The sequence below is a fragment of the Lepisosteus platostomus genome, chromosome 13 (genome assembly GCF_059453375.1).
Source record: "Lepisosteus platostomus isolate fLepPlt1 chromosome 13, fLepPlt1.hap1, whole genome shotgun sequence".
Taxonomy (NCBI): Eukaryota; Metazoa; Chordata; class Actinopteri; order Semionotiformes; family Lepisosteidae; genus Lepisosteus; species Lepisosteus platostomus.
In genome coordinates this window covers 28,345,300-28,367,676 of record NC_142623.1, presented here as the reverse complement: position 1 = coordinate 28,367,676, position 22,377 = coordinate 28,345,300, and the positions used below count along the sequence as shown (strand labels likewise).

At 36.4% G+C, this 22,377-nt stretch overlaps 1 protein-coding gene across 2 annotated transcripts in view; it reads left to right on the top strand.

The window, feature by feature from the left end:
• The window catches only part of kctd16b (potassium channel tetramerization domain containing 16b), a 61,028-nt gene extending 38,878 nt beyond the window's left edge, over positions 1–22,150 (top strand). Inside the window, exon 2 of one of the 2 annotated variants that reach the window (XM_088603990.1) lies at positions 21,659–22,150. In XM_088603990.1, the coding sequence (XP_088460116.1) occupies positions 21,659–22,110 (452 nt within the window). In that variant the 3' untranslated portion in view covers positions 22,111–22,150. The remainder of the gene's footprint in view (positions 1–21,658) is intronic. The other variant, XM_088603991.1, reaches the window with a different exon arrangement.
• Positions 22,151–22,377: the final 227 nt, after the last annotated feature.

Sequence of the window (22,377 nt, the reverse complement as noted above, 5' to 3'; positions counted from 1 at the left end):
ACATACAGTAAGAAAGGGTAGAAATAGTTTATTATCTACTAATGACTTTACAATCTTTTGTATCTTCTAATGATTCTCAGTGATGTATAATGACTTTACAATCTTTTGTATCTTCTAATGATTCTCAGTGATGTACCTTTCCCAAACAGCTCAGACTTTTTTATTCAATAAAGAAACACTAGGATTTTCTGAGGCATTGATTAATTAGAAATGTTACTTCAGTGTATTTTTTAATCATTATGTAAATGAGGGCAATAGCTGTTTTATGCTCTGTTTATTCCATTCAGTGCTATGCCGATTAATGTTTAAGTTTGCTAATTAAAAAATAATAACCATAATAAATATGCTGATATATTTTCATTTACTCTTCAATTAGATCCAATAGTGAAGTGGTTATTGGGAATTCCTTTAATGGTGGTTTAGGCTTTTAGTTATTTGGGCTTCCATATGAGAAGCTTATGTTTTTGCCTCACATGGAAAAAAATTAAGCTTCCTCTAAAGAATGTTATGAGTTTAATTATTTTTAATTTTAAGTTTAAATGTAAGCAGAATGTTAAGTGTAGGTTCTCCCATTTTTTTATTTCATTTTTATTACAGATTGATTTATGCTAGGAAGAAAGATTTTAGGCCTTAATGGCATAGAATCAATGCACATAATTCCCATGTTAGACTCCAGATAGTCTGAACTTTTAGGCAGATCTCCAGCAAGTGATGGTAATTGTGCCTCTTGAAAAGACATAAAACATGCCTTTCATATCTGCAGTGCACTGTACAGAGTGCAGTGCCCTAAGATAAGAGAAATCAGTTCTGCTTGTAAAGACTTCATTAAGCACTTCCATATAAAATACTATAAAAATGGCAATGACCAGTTATTAGGAAAGTAAGCAGGTTGTGTTAGCATTCAGTCTAACTGAAAAAAAATTGCATCTCAATATGTAAGCAGAAAACAATTTATATTTTAGTCCCTAAAATACCAACATGCTGCTATCATTCAGACATTCAGTCAAACTGGTGGTAGCATAGGTGTAAGTTATATCTTTTTTTAAATTCATTTACAAGTAAATGCTTTCGGTGAGAGTGTCAGATAGTGTTTTTTTCAAGGTTTTTTTTACAGATATTGACCTACTACATTATCATATATTGATAATGTCAATATATATGTATTACTAATTCAGCAAGCTGTATTTTTTGGTATTGAGAAGTGTTGTTGTTGGAATAACCTACTGTATCTGTAATGTATGTATCACTCATAGCCTACAACTGCTTTATGAAGTATAAATTAAACATGGATAAAAAATCTACAGTATACTATAGGTAGATCCTTAATATTAATCACTACCAAACTCACTATCATGCACCATTGTAAAAGATGATTGGGAGGTACTTCGTTTTTGGTGTAATTCAGATCATTGTCAATGGACCAGTAATACAGTTCTCTAGACTCAGATGTGTTGCGTTGTTTTCACTTCTAGGCATGGTGTTTTACTCAGATTGGTCCCATACAAATCTTGCTATATAAATGAGAATTTCTTCTCAGTTGACTTACTTGGTTAAATAAAGGAATAAAAACAAAATATGCATATACTCAAATTACATAATTATCTTGTAAATTATGCATTAAGATGAAAATAACATTTATAATAGCTATTTGATTAAGTGCCCTGTTCTACGATATTCATTATTGCAAGTACAGTGCAATTATCTCACTATACAAGGATGCACAGTTAAAGTGATAAAATAAAGGATGCTAAAAAGGAATAAATTCTGATTTTATTTCCTAATCCATATTAATTTTCACAGATACCATGATTCTTGCACTATTAAATTTGAAAGTATTAGAATGTGTCCCATCCTACTTCACACTTTGTTTGCTTCAAAGCCAAAACAGAAATATGGTCTGATACACTGTTGAAAAATGTAAAATAAGTTAATTGTTAGTTAAGTTATGTGGCAATGATATTCAAAATTTCTGTTGCAGTATGTTACACTAATGGGATGACATATGGGTGTTTCAAAAACAATGTTTTACAAAAGAATGTATGCTAATTTATGCAAGCTTGTGAAATATATGTAGTTCTTTAGGTAATAGTGAGGTTATTTGTGACTCAACGGGAGTTATCAATGTTTATTGTGTGTTAGCCTTAAGTTTCTAAAAATAAACTTTTGTAGTGCTTCTTTGTGTCAAACAAACATCTATATCAGCATTATCCCAATGGGTGTGTAATCTCATGTTGATGTTTGAAGTCTGAGTTTTTAATAACATGAGATATGATACATGCACTCTATTAAGATGTTTAATTTAGATATCAGATTTATGTTATCTGTGTAGCTTTTCAATCTGCTCAAATGTCGATGTTGGACCTGAACGTGATTGAGAGGCTGGTCATGACCGACTAAGATTAACTTTTTAATTGAGTGTGTAATAAACAAATAAATAAGCGGATTTGTGTCTATATGTAGACTTAAACTTCAACCAGGTTGATGTGAGAACAACAACTCCAGCATCAGGGAAAAGTTGATAAAACTTTTAAGAACATGGAACAAAAAGAGATGAATTATACATTAATGGGTTTTAAGGAAATAACATATCGTTCCAATCTACCTCAGTGCTGGTCTAAATCCTCTTCTTGGCTTAGAGCGAAGCCGGGATGTTTCACAGAGCCTGGGCCCAATAACCAGAGTTTTCTGTCACCGATTAATTTCTTTCATGCTGGCTTTCAACTTATATAAATATGGCTTTGCTCACTGTTGAGAGTCGCTGATAAGGTTCCCCTAGAGACGATGATTGGCAGCCTCACCATGCTGTGCAGATGTGAAGCTAGAAAAGCTAATTGACCATACTGGCATTCAGTTTCACTTTCACATTGCTATCTTCCATTTTGCACCGGCTCTTATTAAAATATGTTGTTGCCAAACGAGAGGCTTTTTCCTTGTTTGAGCCCATTTCGAAGCCATTTGATGTTCACAGGCAACATGCCATTTTCCTGAGAGTAACCTGTTCCCTGAAAAGAACAGAGGGTGAAAGCCTTACATTTTAGTACTGAAGGTCAAATCAGGAAATGCTTAAATTTAAAGGTTTGCCGTTCTATCTGTAGGAACATATTGAGCTGCATGTGTGTACAGTGCTCTGCAAAAGTCAAAGTCATAGACAATCTAGAATAGCAAGATGTGTACTGTATATTATGACCATCAACAACTTAATCTAAGCTTGCAGTAGTTGACCATTATTATTCCATTTTAGACTAGGTGAGAAGAAACCAAGCTTCTCATTTCGTAATCTTTAACTCCCATTGATCAGAGTCTTCACAAATGTGAGCAAGGTAAACTATGCCTGATCAGCCAATATGAAGTGTTGTGCTAGCTATTTCATCACATTTATCAATCAAATGGAATTGGCTCTTTTTCAGGTTGTACCTTGTCATTAACAATTTCTACGTCTACACATCTATAAACTAAAAAGCAACATTTTGTACTGAGAAATACAGATCAATCAGGATTAACTGCGACTTTAGAAAATTAGCTACAATTTCAGTGATCAATCATCACTAAATTCTGTTTTTGCATAAAGAAAGAAAGATTATAATTAATGAGTATAGAGCAATGCAAAATGTCTAAGACTAATTGTACAACTGTCTACAAGACACAACGATCTAGACGTATAAACCACCAAGGTCTAGATTACAGTATGTAGACAGATTTACACCATGGGACTGCTCTTGCAGTGTTTCAGGTTTGATGGTCACATAGATTGTGCAGCAGGAGTACTCAGGTTTGGTTTTCCATGTACAGTATCACACTCCATCATCATAGCTGTATTGCAGACATTGGCGGTGTCGTAGCCAAATGGGAACACTGAACGCAATTAACTGGTCCCATTAAATCTGAACAGGCAGTCTCTCATAAAATTGGTTATTAATGCAGATAGCCTTGTTATGTGAAGCACTACATAGAAATAAAAAACTGTTAAACTCACCATTAATTTACATTCCCTCATTTATTGTACATCCCATCATTCTGTGAATTGCAATGACCTGCTGAGGACTAAATGTACAATCCCTTCAAAAACCCACCCAATGGGTAAAATACCGCAGAGAGAAATCAAAGCAGGGCGCAATAAAGTACACAGGACTGCAGGCAATGATCTGAAAGGATTTTACTGTATGAGTTTAAGTGTCAGGGATTGTGAAAAACAAATTTCTCCCTCAAAATGGTTGATTTCTGAGATGCCAGTCTTTGGAGTTATGCCTGGAAAAGCTCAGCATGCATGTTTTTTACGGGTTTTTGCCAATAGTAAGTAGTGTAGGAATGAAAAGCAGTGATTCACCTCCTAAAAGCAAGTTTCCTGACCACTGAACTCTGAGATTTAGAGCTTAGACACAGCTGCCTCTGTCCTCAGACTGTGTGATTGGTTCTGTCCTGTTGAACTATGGAGTAATACTATTTAAATACTAGTTAAATACATGTGCTGTATATTTACAATCTATGAAAATGGTCTCTGCTTTATTTAACTGAAAATGTCACAGAAAAGACTTCTGTCTGTTCTGTATTTGTCTGTAGGTTTTATATCTAAACTTCACATTGAACAAAATCCATCAGCTCACCTTGAGTTAGCAGCGCTCTGTTGTGCATCAGCAGTGGAAAGCTATAAATATGATAGAAACACTTACTTAACTGTTTACTTAGCTTTGTATACATTTGACACACAAAGAGAGAAAAAAGGTGCCAACATAAAGACCATAAGATTGCATATTTGTTTTACACAAAGCTACTGAAAATGCATTGTCTATTAGGTACATTACAACCTTGTTTTATTTTGCCCTTTAGGGCCATCAGGTTTGACTTCAAGCTCACTTCCTCTCAGGCTGCCTAGTGAGGCCAGTGTTGCAGAAACAGAATACTGGCTCATTCTCGCAGCCAGCTTGAGTGTCAGTGTGGTTTCTGCAGAGCCCAAAACAATCAGGAATTAAGGGAAAGTAGAATCTTTGAAGAGGTTCAAAACATCCAGTGTTAAAGCTCCAAAGTTTCTCGGCATTGTCAGTGTAATTTTACAGTGTAAGCACACCGGAATTACAACCACTTTGATGAAATCTCATTGCTCCAACACTGCAAACCTTAGGGGCTGGATCTGATGTTGTTTGTCAGTTCAAAGTGAGAGCAGTGTGAAGAGGCTGACACCTGAAACTTCTATAATAATAGAATGCAGCATTGAGGAGATCTATAGAAGTTGGAGGAAGACAGTTTTTTTTTGTTTTAATTTAAACAGTGCTGTTTCAAAGGAACGGATTATGCTAGATTGCGCACAAATATTAAAACCTTCTTAATTTACTGTATTCAGACTAAAGACCATAATTTTGTTATCATTTCAAAAGACAACATTTATGTCATGGAATATGTGGAATATATCTTCAGTGGTGTTGACAGCAAATGAAGTGTCAGCCCCCAGTGGACTATAAACTTGATAAATAACAGGTGAACTTTGGTGGTTTATATGTACGCAATTACAAAACACTGGGAGGCTGGCATTAATGTTTTTTAGTAATGCCTGTATTCAGAAAAGCACTTAAAGCCATCTCAGGTGCTCCATTTATAGCAATAGCTTCGGCTGAACAGTATGTGTGCTCAACCAAGAATCCTATATAATATTACGACTTTGGATAAAATTACTCAGACAATTATCGTGTTTCGCTTGAATTTATCTGATGTGGGCCAGCTAACTATGTTACACTCATAAAGAATGAATGAATAAATGAATGAATGGATCATTATGGAGCACATAAATAAAAATATGTCATTTATAGCTCCACTGGTATACATAAACACTTGACTTAATGATCAGAGAATTAGCATAATGTTTTCAGATTCTGAGGTATGCACCACTACTATATAGTGCAAAGTTGTTAAAAATCCTCAAAGTCTCTTCCTAATTTACACATCTTACACTGTTTCTAATGAGCCTCTGAGGAATTGTTCAATTGATTCATAGATGTCTCTGAGCATACTTTGAATCTGAAGCTGTACAAGCACTTTGAGAATAAGAAGCCTTGTTGTTTTAAGCTTGGTTTCCTCATGATGACTTGCTAAAAGGGAGTATTTTAGATAGTATCCCAATGCTATTCAGAATGAAATGACTTGACACGTTTTCCATTGTGAATTCGACATGTCCAGATGCAAAAGCTATGGTTCATATATTCCCTTAATGGAAACACTCTTCAAAGTAGATAGCGCCATTCAAAATAAACACCTGTACCACTTTATACTGCCAGCTAAATTAATGTTAATGCTGGATTCAGTCTAGCTACCTGCAAAGGTTTATGATATTTTATTCATTTTGTCAAGTCTTGTTCTAGTCTTTTCCACGCATGTATTTATGTTTGTCTCAGTCAGGATTTTTTGACCACAGTGACTAAAGTGACAAGAAACTTTCACTGGCAATAATAGAAATAAACCCCTTGTTTTTAGAGGTTACTATTATTATTAGCCTGAAACACATGAAGCAGAAGCAACCTTCCTCAACACTCCAAAACGTTCAGTGTGCCATATAAGCAAAAACAAGTCAGGATCTTTTCTGGTATTGTCCAGCACTGTGATACTACAACAGGGGTCTTGTACTGTGAAACCAGGAATTGAACTTTCATTGTCAGGTCATTTGGATAATTTGGCAGTGCACCTTCTCCTGCTGTTAGCTTATCCTTCATTGCAAAAAGCATCCTGTACAGTATGTTTCTTTTGATATAAGAGCAAAAACAGTGAAGGCAGCTGCACTTTACCTGTCAGGAGGACTAATTGGCTAGATTAAAGATGGAGTCCGCAGGGTGGCATGACTTCACTAGATTTTCAGTACCTGCTTTGGGGACAGATCCATTATATGACAAAAATGATTCACCTCATTGGTGTGATTGATTTCAGCAGATAGGATTGCCACAGTTACCACCTTCACATGCCCTTTGAGACAAGGATCTGGGGACAGAAATAAAGGAGGAAAAGAAATTGCTCTAACATCGTTACAACAGGAAAGTGTCAAATGTCCTATTTTGGTAATTGAAAACAGTGCAGCCCTTTGCTCCTTTGTTTGTGTAACTACACTTGAGAAGTTTTAGAAGTTCTTTTTTGTTGTCGTTGTTGTTTGTTTCCTGAGCTCAGCTACTGTCACATTCTTTATCTCAGTTTGCAATCTATCACAGAACTGCAGCAATTGCAGTGTCAGGACTTTTTGCCCATGGCAATACAGATAAAGAAATAAAACTGCCACTGCCAATGCCAATATGTGTAGCTTTATAAGCATCTCTGGCTGATCTCTGATACATGACATAAATTGATGAATTTTAGTATAGCAGGAACTGTGGACTGTGAAGAAGAGCCTAGCTGTTTAGTGATACAGTACTAATGTGAGAAAGATCTGTTGTCAGTATAAAACATCCATGATTTCCTACTAGTATAAAGAAATGCTTTGTGTTTATGTACAGGATATGGTTTGACCAGTGATGAATCTCTTAGTGATGTATGTTACTTCTTAATTCAAAATGGTATAAGCCACATAAAAACTTATTTCTGGAAAGATGCTGAATGCACTTCTGTAATGCACTTCACCAGTAGAAATCACCCCTGTTTTCCATTATCATATCTTTAAAGATGTCTTGATCTATTTAGAAAAAAACTAAAAATGCAGTCTTGCTTTCAGCAAATGCAGGCTTCTGAAAGGAAATAATTCAGTAGTTTGCTGTAGGGAACAATAACAAATTATAATTGAGTAATTTAGTCAAGGCAATGTTTCACCTTATCTCTGTGAATCACAAATAGAAACTGAGATCAACAATCATATTTTTCCAGTCTAATAAGTCTAAATGCCAGTTTTGTGACCCAATGGATTCTGTCTGTACTTGGCAAAGCGTTTTGTGATTCAGTTTCACAATGACTCAAAATAATCATAATAATGTGCTGCAAAGGTCACTCTCCTCTTTTACATAGAGCAGGAGCAATGGACTACCGTGATCAGACAAAGTCTAGGGTTAACAGTTTTGAAGTTTCTGTCTCATTTGCTGACACAGAGCAAATCAGCAAGCACAAGCTATTCCAATTTATAGATCTAGTACACTTCCTCAATATAGCCCAGTTGAAATATTCACCATATTTCATGGAATACAAGTGCCCCATGGAGCTGCAAGGCCACAATATATAAAAAGTAATAAGAAGGTTACTGACACGTTTAGTGATGGGCTAAATTCTAAATGGATTTCTTTTTCTGCATCACACAGTATGGTGATAAAGTAAGTACACCTCCTTCAGATTTTATGGTTTAACATATTTAGACCTTCACATAGTCCTCACCAAGCCTTAATAGTAGATAAGACTAACCTCATATGACAAATAGCACACAAAATGTCTACTTCAATTTTCATTATTTATTTTAAAAATCATCAGCCAGCATTCAATAATTTTGTGTGAAATAGTAAGTGCATCCTGTATGTCTAATTGGGTGTACCAAAACAACTGTTCGAATAGCACACATCATACTGTAGCTATTAGAAATTTATTGAAAACAAATAAAATAATGTTCCAACTGCAATGGTTATTAATTTCCAGTTGCAATTAATTACTTTTTTATTAATTAAGAATTTAAGAAATAAAGCCAATGAAACTATGTATATTACCTTGAATTGAACATCGAGCTGTTATTTTAATATAGAAAATCGTGACTGAAATCACAGAAAAACCTTTTCACATGTTTGACAAGATTACTCTGATTACAGTCAGGAACCCACTTTATTAGAATGATCCAATGATCCTTTCATTTTTGTGATTCCCACTTTCACAGTGCAGAATAATGGCCCAAAATGGCTTCCATTTCATGCTTTCCCATCCATCCATTTTCTAACCACTTTGTCCAATTCAGGGTCATGGGTGAGCTGAAGCCTATCCTACCCTGGCAAGCAGGGTTTATGAAACTAGGTATGCTCAGGGATACCAGTGTATCACGGGGCAGACAGACACACACTCACACCAGGGCCAGTTTTCCCAGAAGCCAATTTACATACAGTACCAGAATGCCTTTGAACTGTGGGAAGAAACTGGAGCACCCAGAGGAAACCCACACGACCACTGGGAGAAGTCCACGCACATATCACCCCATGTCCAGAATTGAACCCAGGGCCCCACCACTGCGAAGCAGGTAGAATTAAAAATGTTCAATTTAACGTTCTTTTTTGCATGTCAGCAGTTTCCTCAGGATTATTTGGCTTCTGTGCTGAAGCCTGTAAAGTTTCTTCAGGAATTAACTTGAGGCAGTTACGTTTGAGATCTATGAAACAGGTCAAAACAGAATTTAAATTCACAATTTATTACTCAGATTTTGTTTGTAATAAGAACAAAAATCCTGAACATCACCTTCCACACCACATACAGTACATACGTACCAGTCACCAAACATTCTAGTGTTATATTTAATGTATAAATAGCTTTCAGATCCCACAATATCATATTCAGTAGCGGAGGCGGAGCAGGGGCACCGTGGCTAAGGATCTGTGCCTATGGCTGGAAGGTTGCCGGTTCAAATCCTGCAACTGGTAAAGGAATCCTACTCCATTGGGCCCCTGAGCAAGGCCATTAACCCCCACTGCTCCAGGGGCGCTGTACAATGGCTGACCCTGTGCTCTGACCCCAAGCTTCTCTCTCCCTGTCTGTGTGTCTCATGGAGAGCAAACTGGGGTATGCGAAAAGATGAATTCCTTATGCAAGAAATTGTATAGGGCTAATAAAGTGATGTTATGTTAGACTTCTATGTTAAAGTTAAGAAAACCAACTGGCAATTAGTATAAATGAGATTACACACTGTATCCTGTATATTTCTGTTCAAAATGTAACAAATTTAAGTCTGACACGCTAAAATAAAATACTGAATCCTTTCTCATTAAAGTGGTTTAGTTAGTTTAGTTGAGGTGATTAGCTACTTAACTATGTTCCACTTTGTACAACATTTTTAGTTGTGCCTTCCACGTACACACTCTGATGCCTATACTGTATATGAATAATGATGGAAATGGCTGCATCTTATTAAACATGATTGGCAAGTAAGTTTAAGAAAATGTTTTTATAAAAGAACATTGTCCTGCTTCCAAAAAAGATTCTCCATTTTTTACATGTTCTGGAGTGTATTATTAGAAGTCATAATCTTTTTGCATTGTACATTTTTTTTTTGCAAATCACCCATTCCTAACTGCCATTTTCTAGATATTTTAGTACAACAGAATGCTCTCCATATTTACCTCTTCAAGCACATAATTGGCATTGTTGTTTAAAGTTACTGCAGTATGTGCCACTGTAACTGTGTTTACATTTCATTATTAGGATAATGAAGCTTTAACAACAAAGTAAATAGGGCCTTTTGACTCAATCACATTGCTAAAGACAATGTGTGAGAATGCTGTTGTCTGTAATCACAACTCCAGAACACAGTGGTTGCTAAGTGGAAAATGTTTCAAAGTGATTAACTTAAATGGTAAAACAAGTAAAGCTTAAACACAAATATTCTCCATATTTCAAATAAGACATACAACACCGAACTTTCCTCTACCCTTGCTCTTCATGCCTTAGGGGGTTAAAATCCTTTAACAATATTTTTTCCACCTCTGTGTATACAATATATATATATACATTTTATTTTAAATAATTGCAGTAATGTTGCATTGCATCTGTTTACATTAATCCTGTTCAACATAAATGATCTGTATGTCCCACCATACCTCCGCACTTAAGGCCAGGCTACCTCAAAATAAAATACCCACCGGAGGACAGGAGCAGAGACTTGCTTTTCTGTGTTGTTAGGAAAATTATTGTAAATCTCTTATCCCTGCTAACGGCGGTAGAATGTAGTCACAGCTCCACTGCTCTGTTCATTTACCATGACCTCATCTGCAATTCAACAAGAAATGAAGAAGAGGAAAAGCAATCTCCAGCTCAGAATATATCTTTAAGCTCCTCAGGTCACATCCTCAGATATGTTGCAAAAGAATCTGCTATCATGTAATTTTCCTCTTTTTCCTTGTTTCTTTTTTTTCTCAGTTTGAGTACAGGCAAGGTAACCTTCCATATTTTCACTGGCATTAATGATAATGCTAATTAACTGTATATAGGTATATATACTGTATATAGAAGTCTCAGGTACAGTAATATACGAAAGTCTTAACCTTAAGACCACTAACCTTCGTAAGATTTAGCAAGAAAAGTTTATGGTCATACAGTATGGATAATTATTAGATTAGTCCTGTAATCCTAGGGGAATAGAAAATAAAGCCTTTTTACTTCCTAATCCCATGTGATCATTTTTATTGGTCAGCCGCAGTTTTGTTTTCATTAATTTTACATGCTTAAGTAGACAAAGTGCCATAGAATGTTTCATAATGACAACTACTTCTGCCCAAAAAGATACAAGATTTAATTTGTTCAAATAAGGCTTTTCTCATTAAATCTGATATGAACCGTGTCTGTGCATTGAGTGGGATAGCTTTAAAACAGTTTTATTACTACTTAAACAAAACCACTACAAGTTGGAAATCCTTTCTACTTGTCAAATTAAAATTGCCTTGTTTTGCTTCTTTACATAGTAGGTCACAAATGTGAGAACAAAGGTACATTTGCCTTGCTAGATGGTTCAAAGAAAATTAGGGTTGAAAGCCTGTCTGCATTGGATCTTAAGAAAATGTACTGTAAATCCTTGCAGTAGAATCTTTTTTCTAACAACAACAATAATGATAACAATAATAATCCCATTTAAAACCCCTTAAACCCTAAATGTGCAACAACAAAATACAACAAACAGCATATGTCACTCACTTACAGTTACAAGAGATATACTGTATCAAGGTGATATATTTTGTGTAAAGATAAGGGGTTATTTAGAGTGATGTAATTCAATGGAGTACCTGAAGGATCTGTAGTGGGACCACAGCTCTTCCTGTATATCAATGATTTTGATAAGCTTGTAGTCAGCAAACTGATCAGAATCACAGGTGGAACAAAAATGAGACAATTTGCTAATACAATTTGGATCAGCACGAAAGAAAAAAGAAATTGCTGCCTTGGAATCTGTCCAGAGAAAAGTAACCGCCTACATTTCTCGGCTTTAAGCCTGTGCTATCAGAATAGAAGACCAGAATCGTATTAGTTTTGAAAAGAACAATCAACGGGAAGTCCTGATTCAATTATTCACAGTCCTCAAAGGCATTGACGAAGTCCAACTTATGGACTTCTTCAGATTCAACAGTGAAGCATGAAGTGGAAGTTATGGGGGTGTACAATTTAAAATGGATAATGGGAGGCACTGTTTTACCTCCGGCCTCGTCAAAGTCTGGAACAAGATGCCCAGCCACGTTGTGGAAGCTGACACCCCAACACCTTGCAAGAAACGACTGGATTAGACCCTCGGATCAATTAGCCAAATACCCATTGAAAACTAGATGGGTCAAAAAGCCTGCTTTCTTTTGTAAACGTTCTTATTCTTGTGAGAGGAAACAGGGCTCCCAAGTGACAGGGTCACAGGGGTCTGTTTATGGTAGAAAATGTCAGAGACTGTCGAGTCAATGTTTCCATTGAGACACCCTGGAAGCTCCTCAGGCTTCTGCCTTACCATCAGTTTATGGGTCGCTGGCACTTTCACAATTTAATCTAATGAGACAGTTTCGCTCACTTGGCACACAGTGGTGAGCTATTGTGCACATTTATCACAGAATTACATTAAAATTTGAAAGCTTTTTAAAATGCACTTGTGGGTCCCTGCACTGTAAGCCAGCTGCCTTGTGTAACCATAGCTCATGAGTCCCCAAACGATGCTTAGGAGCCTTGACAAGTTCCAGCTTTATTTTAGCCAGGTTGGTCCCTTTGGACTGCTGCTGCTGTCGCTCGGAGAATTCAAGCCCTTGCTTGTTCCAGGAAGCAGAATCTTGTGATGTAGCTGTGCATGTAATTAAAGTGTGTTAGCGTCCTAAAAGCTGGGCTAAAATATTGTTTCTTCATAAAATGAGGGTAGTAATAATAATGTGAAGGTTATAATTATATTTTATTTAATAATAGCAATGTACTGTACTGCCTGTACATTTGTAGTATAATATTATGTAAAGATTTGCATAAATTGTAGAATTAAACCGTGTGTGCTACCTTTGTTATATAAGACATCTTTTAACCCTTTAGCTGCCTTCTACTCTAGCATGCATGGAATACAGGAAGAAGGCAAAGGGTTAACACATTCTTGAAATGCATAGCATTGATTTTTTTTTTCTGATGGATTGTTTTGAAAATAATGTTCCGCTGTGTCAATTTGAGGAAAACAACCATGGAGCATCAAGTCGTAACACTGTGAGATACGTTTTCCTTTTAAAAACCGTTGTAATGGAAAAAGGTTACCAGAAGGTCTGACTCCACCATATGAAGCCAAGTACATTGCTTGGCATGTTACTATAGTAACACAAGAATGGATAAGCATTCATGTGTATGAAAACCATGCAGCAGAGAAACTTGGCTTTAGTAAACGGTGCTGCTGAGAGCCAGCAATGTGTGTTTTTTTTTCATTTTTGCCTTTCATTAAAAGACTAGTACAATCACCCTTGTAATGTATAGGTAGAGTGACCCAACCAACAGTACAAAATGTGGCTTTTTAATAATTCAGTTCAATCTTAACGCATTACAACATCCCCCTATCAGCAGACTAAATCCTTCCAGCAATCACCTGCATCTCTCCATTGACCCAACTATCTATTGATCGTCTCAGAGAGAGATAGATTGATAAGTCGATAGAGAGACAGATGTATGTGCTCAAACTGATAAGAAGAGATTAGAGTACTGGATTGATTAGACTGCACCATGCAGGCCAGAAAGAGGAGCTGATTTCACTCGAGATGCTTTGGCCAAGGGGAACCCTTTGTTAGCCTTGACACCACAGACCTTTGGTGATCTCCATGTTCAACACACTGGAGCAAACAATATTAGCTCTCTGAGCAGCATGCAACAAAGACAGCCACAGAAATGGTCCCTAGTGGGTGAATTATGGAAAAAAAAAAAAAACTGTGATCCTTGTGGGAGCCTGAACATGACATTATCTCTTCTCTCTGTTGGCTTGGCAGGGGAAAAGCTAGCACCTAACATGACAAGACAGACTGACTGCAAATCTGTTGTAAAGTCAGACACGAAGAAATAACTTAACCCATCCAGTAACCTATTCCTCCTATCTGACATCTGCTCCATTCTCAGTCCTTCCACTTCCTAGCATGCTAGGTTTAGGCAGAGAGATTTATCCTACAGTAAAAAGCTGAGATTTCTAGCATAAGGACATTATGGAGTGAGAGGGATGCTCTATTGATTTTGAGGAAAAAGATATCTCAGTGTCGTCTGAGAAGGGTTGATATAAATGTATCAGACATTTTGTTAATGTTATCTTACACCACAGACAAAACAACATTAAAGACAGTAAAGGAAGCTGCAAATAGGGCCGTCTCAAATCTAGGGATGAAGGGGAAGGCCGCCCAGGGCCCCACGCCCCCTAGCCCTCTCCCCCCCATCACACTTCACACACGCATAAAAATATAAATACATACATGTATAGATATTTTAACAAAGTGACAAACAAAACTCTTATTTTAACTCAAGGAATATAAAGTTAGTGGGAGAGCAGATGCTTTATTCAGAACCGGAGGCCTGTCCTGCACTAAATACATCATAGGCCAGCAGTTGCCAGCTAAAAGTTATTGCGGCGTAACTAAGCTAGCTTGGAAAAAAAATTAGCTGGTGGAAAAATGGCGAGCACAAGCAGAGACAGGGACAAATTTAGAAAATACTATGCAGGGTGCGAGAAAAGAAAAAGGGAGCAGAAGAGGGAGGATGGAAACATGGCACTTAAAGGGTCTTTGGAAAGGTTTGTGGTAAAAACCAGGAGCGAAGAAGAAACGGACACAGGTGGTGATCTCGACGACGATGAGGATGTTAGCATTGAGACACCTGAAGGTACCGATAGAATTATCAACAATGGCGATTAGGAGCTCTGTTCATTTCTGTATGTCTGTTTGCGTAGGCCAGTCAGGAGGCTATTTCAACACTGCTCCCTGCCGTCATCACTACACAAGAACCCCCCCACCCTGGGCCCTGTGACACCAATCATACCCTGGGCCCTGCCCTCCCCTTGAGACAGCCCTGGCTGCAAGTAACACAATTCAGAGAAATTATGATAGATTGATACATTTAGAGACTACAATACAGTTTGAAAGATATTTTAGTTTGATATGTGGTATAATATGCAAATTAATAATTAATAGGTGTATTAAAAATAAACATTTGTATTGAACTTTTAGTTTCTACTTTTTTGTATAACTAATCAGATTTTAGCACAATCTGTGTTTCAAGGATGAGCCGTTCAGAGTTCTGAACAGAATTGTGATGTTCATTGGTTTTACTTTTGATAGAATATCAGCAATGATTTTGTTAGGCTGCCTATTTTCTGTCCCAGGGCTTTGCATTAAACATGTAATACTAAAGATACCATCTGTAAAATGGAAATTATCCTGGGGCAACTGGAAAAAGACAAAATGGTAATGATATATCAGACACTGGGTTTTCGTATTGGTTTAGAGTGGTGGTGTGAGAAAACAGGAGAATTTCAATTACTGTGTGACCAAACAGACCTGACTAAGATCTGAAAGGAAAGGCATATTTTAATCTAAATGCGTATTAATGTAAAATAAAAAAAACAGCTGGTAGCTAGAACAATTGTTTCATGCAGCAGCAGCAAGGTCAGTAAATATTCATTATTCTGCAGAAATGAAGGTTGATAATGTGCTACAGAAGAATTTACACAGTTAAAGTATAATATTTGAGATAAAACAAGGAAAATAAAAGTATTTCACGCAAAGGAATACAGGAAGAAAACACAATATTGAAGAAATGTCAGTGTCAGCAGATTGGGACTGTTCTTGAGGATTCATAGAGGACTAACATTTTAAAAAACAAATGTACCTCCGTCACAGGGGCTTTATTAATATTAGCAAGTCAAGATAATCTGACAAAATCTGCTTTACCTGGGTTTTGTCATGAAAAAAGCCAGAGAGCAATAGTTTATTTTCTTTAAAACGCTACCAATTACTTTCACATCAATCAATATTTCATTATGATTCCCTGTGATGGCACTCATAATCCCCATTTTTATTCATAAGGTCATATAAGCAAGCAATGAGTAATTTAATACCTTTCTGTTTATTTCCTCTTCAAACATAGAGGCATGTTTCCTGTAACTAAAATGAGACATTTGAAGGCATTCTGAGTAATCCATTGAACAGGTCATGAATAAGTTTTAGGAATTGTGTCGTTCTTCCAAACTTTGTTTTTTTGCCCTCCATATGAATTTCACTGAAAATGTGTCAACATAAATATTGAGCATGTCTCAAATGTAATTTCTTTATTCAGATAAGCCAGTGGAGAGCAAACTTTCATTTTACAATAATGACATGAAGACCAATTTCTGCATTAGGGTGTTTACTGAAGCAATTGAGTGAAGTGCCTTGTTTACGGGCCCAACAGCAACTTTAAAATTTGCATTATTTTATACCAGGCAGTGTTCTTTCCTGATGCGAAACTGGGAATTCTTATTAAATTTAATATATGTTCATTTCTTAAACAGTTGTCTACTGAGAGAATAGACTTGGTTTGTACAAGTATCTATAATATAATTTTATTCAACTAAAGTAAGTGATTCTTTAGGAATCTTTAGGGATTTGTTGTCTTTATAAGCAAGGAGTTAATTCATTGAATACTTCTAAGTATTTATGGGCAGATTACTATCCATGCCTCTTATAAACTTCTGTCACTATATTCAAAGTGAATGCCCTTCAGGCTGCCCACACTGCTTTACAAGCAGATGCTGTTAAAATTTAATGCTAGAACTGACATCTTCAGCCTATATGGTGTGCTTGTTAAAAAAAACAATCATAAGGAATTTGTTCCCAGTTGGTTTCTTTTGATCCATCTGTCTTTCTGAATTCCATAAACAGGGAAGAGATAAACACAGAGAATGATGTCATTATTGTGCACTGCACTGGAAAAAAACACTGGAGGAATTGTATTAAAGTCTTTTCCAGTTTGTGTTGGCAAACGTGATTCTACAACAGGCAATTTCGTTCAAGGCATTTGTCATTGCCGCTTAGGTATATGTGGGTAATTTTATTTAGACAAGGAAATTGGCTGCAGACAGATTTAGCCATATTACAGAGTCAGAGCCTATTTTTCAAAATACCAATTAGGAAGAACTTGCTCATCGATCAAGAGACCTTTTATATACTGAGTGACACAAATGAATGCAGAAGCTAGTGAACAAGAGTAAGCAAAAGCTTTAGATCACACTGCTCTCTCTGGATAACATATTTGCCCTCTACTGGGCAAAAAAGTTGTTAATGCCATTAATATTTTATTATGCACAGTTAGCGAGGTCAGTTATTTCTGCACTTCATAGATACTGATTTGAAGACGAATTGTACAAAATAAAAGCTTTGTAAGGACAAATTTAATTTTTAAAAGTAAAACCACTTTAGGGCACTGATGCCATGAGTGTTTGGGAGCCAGACTTTCTGGGTTAACGGCAAAATTAAAGGAGCAGCCTATGTTAGAAGCCTCTGGCACAGAGTGACACAAATAATGTCACTCCACAATCAGTTGACAAGCTGTTTAAACAAAATTTAGAGTGCCAGTTACAGTTAAGTAAGTTAAGTCTTGTGGTTAGCTTAAACAGTTTCTTTCAACCTTCACAAATTTAAACACATTTTGTGGATATTCTTCTTTGGAGATACAGTATGTGTAGAGTATGTTTTGCAGTACAATTTTTTAGCTTTCAAAGACAAGACCATTCCTTTTCATTCAGGTAGGAGGGAGCATGTATGTAAAATCTGTCTCATTTTCCAGTTGGACTAAGAGGAAAAGGAAACTAAAACCACAACCATTCATTTGCAGGCATTTCTGAAAACTGATACTATTTTGGTCAGGAGAGTGGAAGTACTCTAAGGATCGTTCTCCTCCTGAGCTTTTGATTAAACCTCCATTAAGGGTGAAAACTTGATCATTTGTTGAAGTTAACATTTAAGGAAAAAAAACTGTAAGCCTGGTACAGAGTAAAGCATTTAATCTTTAATAGTGATCCTGCACATGAATCTATTTGACTATTCAGATACCATTTACATGTTTTTGCTAATAGTAATTCATAATTACTAATATTGTTGAATTATATGGAAAAAAATGATTGGTGTATTTGAAAGGTGTCGCACAATAAAAGTAGCCTGTGAACATCACTGAAAAAAGTAAGGGATTTTAATATTTTAAAATTAAATTCTCCTGGCACAAGACTTAGTAAGAAAATTCAAAGTAAACAGCTACAGTGTTGGAAATTCATTGGCATGTGTGCTAAGCTATACAGTACCTACATATCTTCTGTAATTTAGTGTGAAAACATAATTAAAAGGTAACTTGTTATACATATTGTATCATGAATTGTAAACACAAACACCAAATAACAAAATAATCATGTGGTAGATTCTTTTAATATAGATCGCATGTTACAAGTATATGTTCAAAGTAATTTCAAAGTAATTTCAAAGTCATGTGTTTGCTACAGTAAGTATATTTTGAGGAAAACTGCAAGGATAAAAAATGTGTTTGGAGATTAAAAAAAGGGATGTTCCTTGTGACAGGATGAAACTGATGTTTGGAGAAAAAAGGATTTGATGTTGATTATATATGTAGGGGTGGTAATTAAAACAAGGAAAAACTAAATGCCACTTAAAAATGAAAACTATAACTACAGGGACAGCTTCAGTGAAAAAAATGTGTAGCCTTGGGATGGTAGAAATGATCAGAGAGAGAAAGGATAAATGCTATAATGAGAATTAATACCACAGCTAGAGCAAAAAGTAAGACAACATGAAACAGAAATGTTCAATAAACAAATTTCCTCATTTATCGGGTCAGTGAAAAAAAGTGCATTAACTCTGACAGGAAGAGAACATGCATGTAAAACTATTCATGTGCTTAGAAGTGGAAATGTTTTAGAACAGATTTTAAACATCATGCTAAAAATAGACCTAAATCTCTTTGAGTCAAATCTTCCTTTTAGTCAATAATTTAAACGACACATTAAAATACCATTTGATTTTTTTCCGAAAAAGTTTTTTCCCCCCAGAAATAATTTTATCATCTTCATTTGATACTACTTCTTACTAAGCCACCCCTCATTTTTTACAATTAATAAGAAGGTGACTTAAAAAAAAAAACACCTCAGCAGTGAACTACGGCACAGCTTGGAAAGGAAGCCAGTCAGCAGGATAAACACACAGGCACACAGGGCAACTTACAGCTTCCTTTTATCCTGGCCAGCATGTCTTTGGAAGGTGAGAGTAAACCAGAAACCACCAACCTTTAAAACCTTTAAAAACACAGACAGGACATATAAACTCCACACAGAAGGCATCCCAGTCTGGACTCAGGACCCAGGAGCTTTGAGGAAACACAGCCAAACACACTGCTACTGTGCTACTTATGCTATATACAGTAGTGTACAGTACATGATAGACAAGTACAGAAACAAAAAGTGATTTTGACAGACATTTCTGCATTCATGATTTTTTTACTCATAAGCTTAAGAGTCGCCAAATCACTTTTTACCTATCACTTAAATCTTCCAAATAACACGATGAATTCAACTTAGCAGTGTTTTTATTCATCTGTCTGGGAATATGCGCAGGTCTTTTTCTGTTGGTAACATGGTAGTCTCTTAGGCATGAGAATTACACTTGAAGAATCACTTGCCTAAACAATATCTCACTTCCCCCTGCTCTGGGCTTCTAAAGCATGTTGTAAAATAAGTTGGTAAAAATAGAAGATTAATTACATCTTTAAACCAAGAGAGACCGCATGTTTTCCCACATGACCCAAACACGTCAAATGATTTAACTCAAAATCAGGCCTAAGACAACTTGAATGTTCTGGTTTCTAGATCAAAGACTACGGTTTGACTTATACCTGAGATTATTTCCTGTTTCATTATTCTAAATATAATACAGCCTCTGTGGTATTTGCATACTCTAGCTTCTTTTCATATTTTAGTTCAAAAGGTTATTGGAATGTTAAAGATTTATTATAACATTTTACAGCACTGCTGCTCTTGCTATATAATGGCAAAATAAGAGTAATAGTACTTTGAATTTTGTAGTTTGTCTTGTTTGCTGGAATGTCTTAGAAACACTGAACAAATGTGTAATTCATTTTTAGTTCTTTTGTGCACAGGTTTAATTTAATAAGCCACTCAACTTTTATGTCAGATTAGCAAATGGGGTTCTGCACAAAGCAACCTTCATTCTATTTTAAAATCCAGAATCGTACTCCTTAGGCTATTGAAATGGCAGGTTTATGAATAGTCTAGGACATCTTATTTTGTTACAAATGCCACCTTAGTCTTTGGAAACAATCCAAATTTTTTAACAGAAAATGTTCCGTTTTATACTAATTAAAGCCAGAGTTCTTAAATATGGATTACTTGAGTATGCTCTGTTTTTTTTTATATGAGATGAAAATACATTGAGGTGAACAGCTACCATAAATGCTGTTATGGATCCATCCCATGTAAGCATTAAAAAGCATTGTCTAATGCTTACAAATGAATTTTTCATGACTGGAATAGGGGGAAGAACAGTCATATGAGAGTTAATGCTGCATCCTCAATACTTCAGAGTCCCAGGTTGGATTCTAACTAGTGATGTATGTCTGTGTGGAGTTTGCATGTTTTCCTTTAGTTCATGTGGACTTTTCTCCACATTCTCTGGAAAAGGTTGGTACCAACTTCATAAAAGATGTGCTGGCTACGTTTGATTAGCTATTCTAAATTGTTGTGTCTTGGTCCTGTGATGGACAAGCACCTTCTTAAGGGAGAAAACAGCTTTTGCCCTGAGTCCTTTACAGCTCCTTGTACTTTTGAGATGAGCTTTAACTTGCTGAGACCTTCACCGGGATAAGTGACTAGCTTCATAAGTGAAGGAGTGGAGCTGAGTCTTTATGAGTGATCTAACAGACAATCAACAACTCCTCTGAAGCTTGTTTATAGCCTCTTCATAGAATTAATTCAATTATTTTTAACAGTGGGTATCAGAAGAGATGTGACAAAGTGGACCTTTTTTATAATCAATTTATCTTCCAATTCTCTTACTTTTTCTATTGTTGACCTTGCTATACAGAATAAATTATTTCCTTGCATGAGTTATTTTCTGAGGAACAGATTTTCCTGACATTTTAACCAAAGAACACAAATTGAAATCCTTAAATATACAATGTTAGCAGCAGTACCACAAAGCAAATAATCTAGATTTAATATCTGAGTTTCATATCAGCCCACCTCCCTAGCCACACCAAAGTAAAAAAGCTTGCCCGCTTAACATGAGACTGACACATACCAGTGGAAAATTAGGCCAACTTCTCTTGGTGATTTTTGAAATACTGCAGCCCACAAAACTCAAGCACAGTTTATTTTCATCTCTCTTACCTCTAGTTTGTGTGCAGGTTCTTTTAGACCCTCAATGCTGTAAAAAACCACTGTCAGTGAACTGAAAGATGGGCCTCCTTTGTAATTATATGACCTATGTTCTAATTCCAGGTGGTCCATCTCGATGGGCATCACCTCACTGCGACTGTTGTTGTAAAAATAACAAAGGAGACCGGGAAGGGGAGAGTGGCACCTCCTTCAATGACCTCTCAACGTCCAGCTCCGAGAGCCAGTCAGAGGCCAGTTCGCCCCAGGAGACGGTCATCTGCGGACCCGTGACTCGGCAGCCCAACATCCAGACTCTCGACCGGCCGCTGAAAAAGGGCCCAGTGCAGCTTCTCCAGCAGTCCGAGCTGCGCCGGAAGAGCGACCTGCTGAGGACGCTGACCAGCGGCTCCCGGGAGTCCAACGCCTGCAAAAAGAAACCTGCAAAGGAAAAACTGACCATTGAGGAAGAGCTGGAGAAGTGCATCGAGGATTTCCGCAAAATCAAAATTCCTGACAGGTTCCCCGAGAGGAAATACATGTGGCAGTCTGAACTCCTAAGAAAGTACCACCTCTAAATACAGCAAAGAAACAAAACAAAACAAAAAAAAGCATATACACATATACATTTAAATGTATATATGTATGCTACTGCCTCAGACACCGTGTCAAGCTTACATTCTTAGTAATACTTCTCTGTGGATACAGAATGCCTGAATAGCAACTGCATTTTTTCTCACCTTGAAATTACACTCACAGGGTATATTGTTCCACATGAAAGCACAATTTATGGCTTTCATTTATCAGCTTTCTTTAATACAATCTACAGTATGTGTAGCACTAAA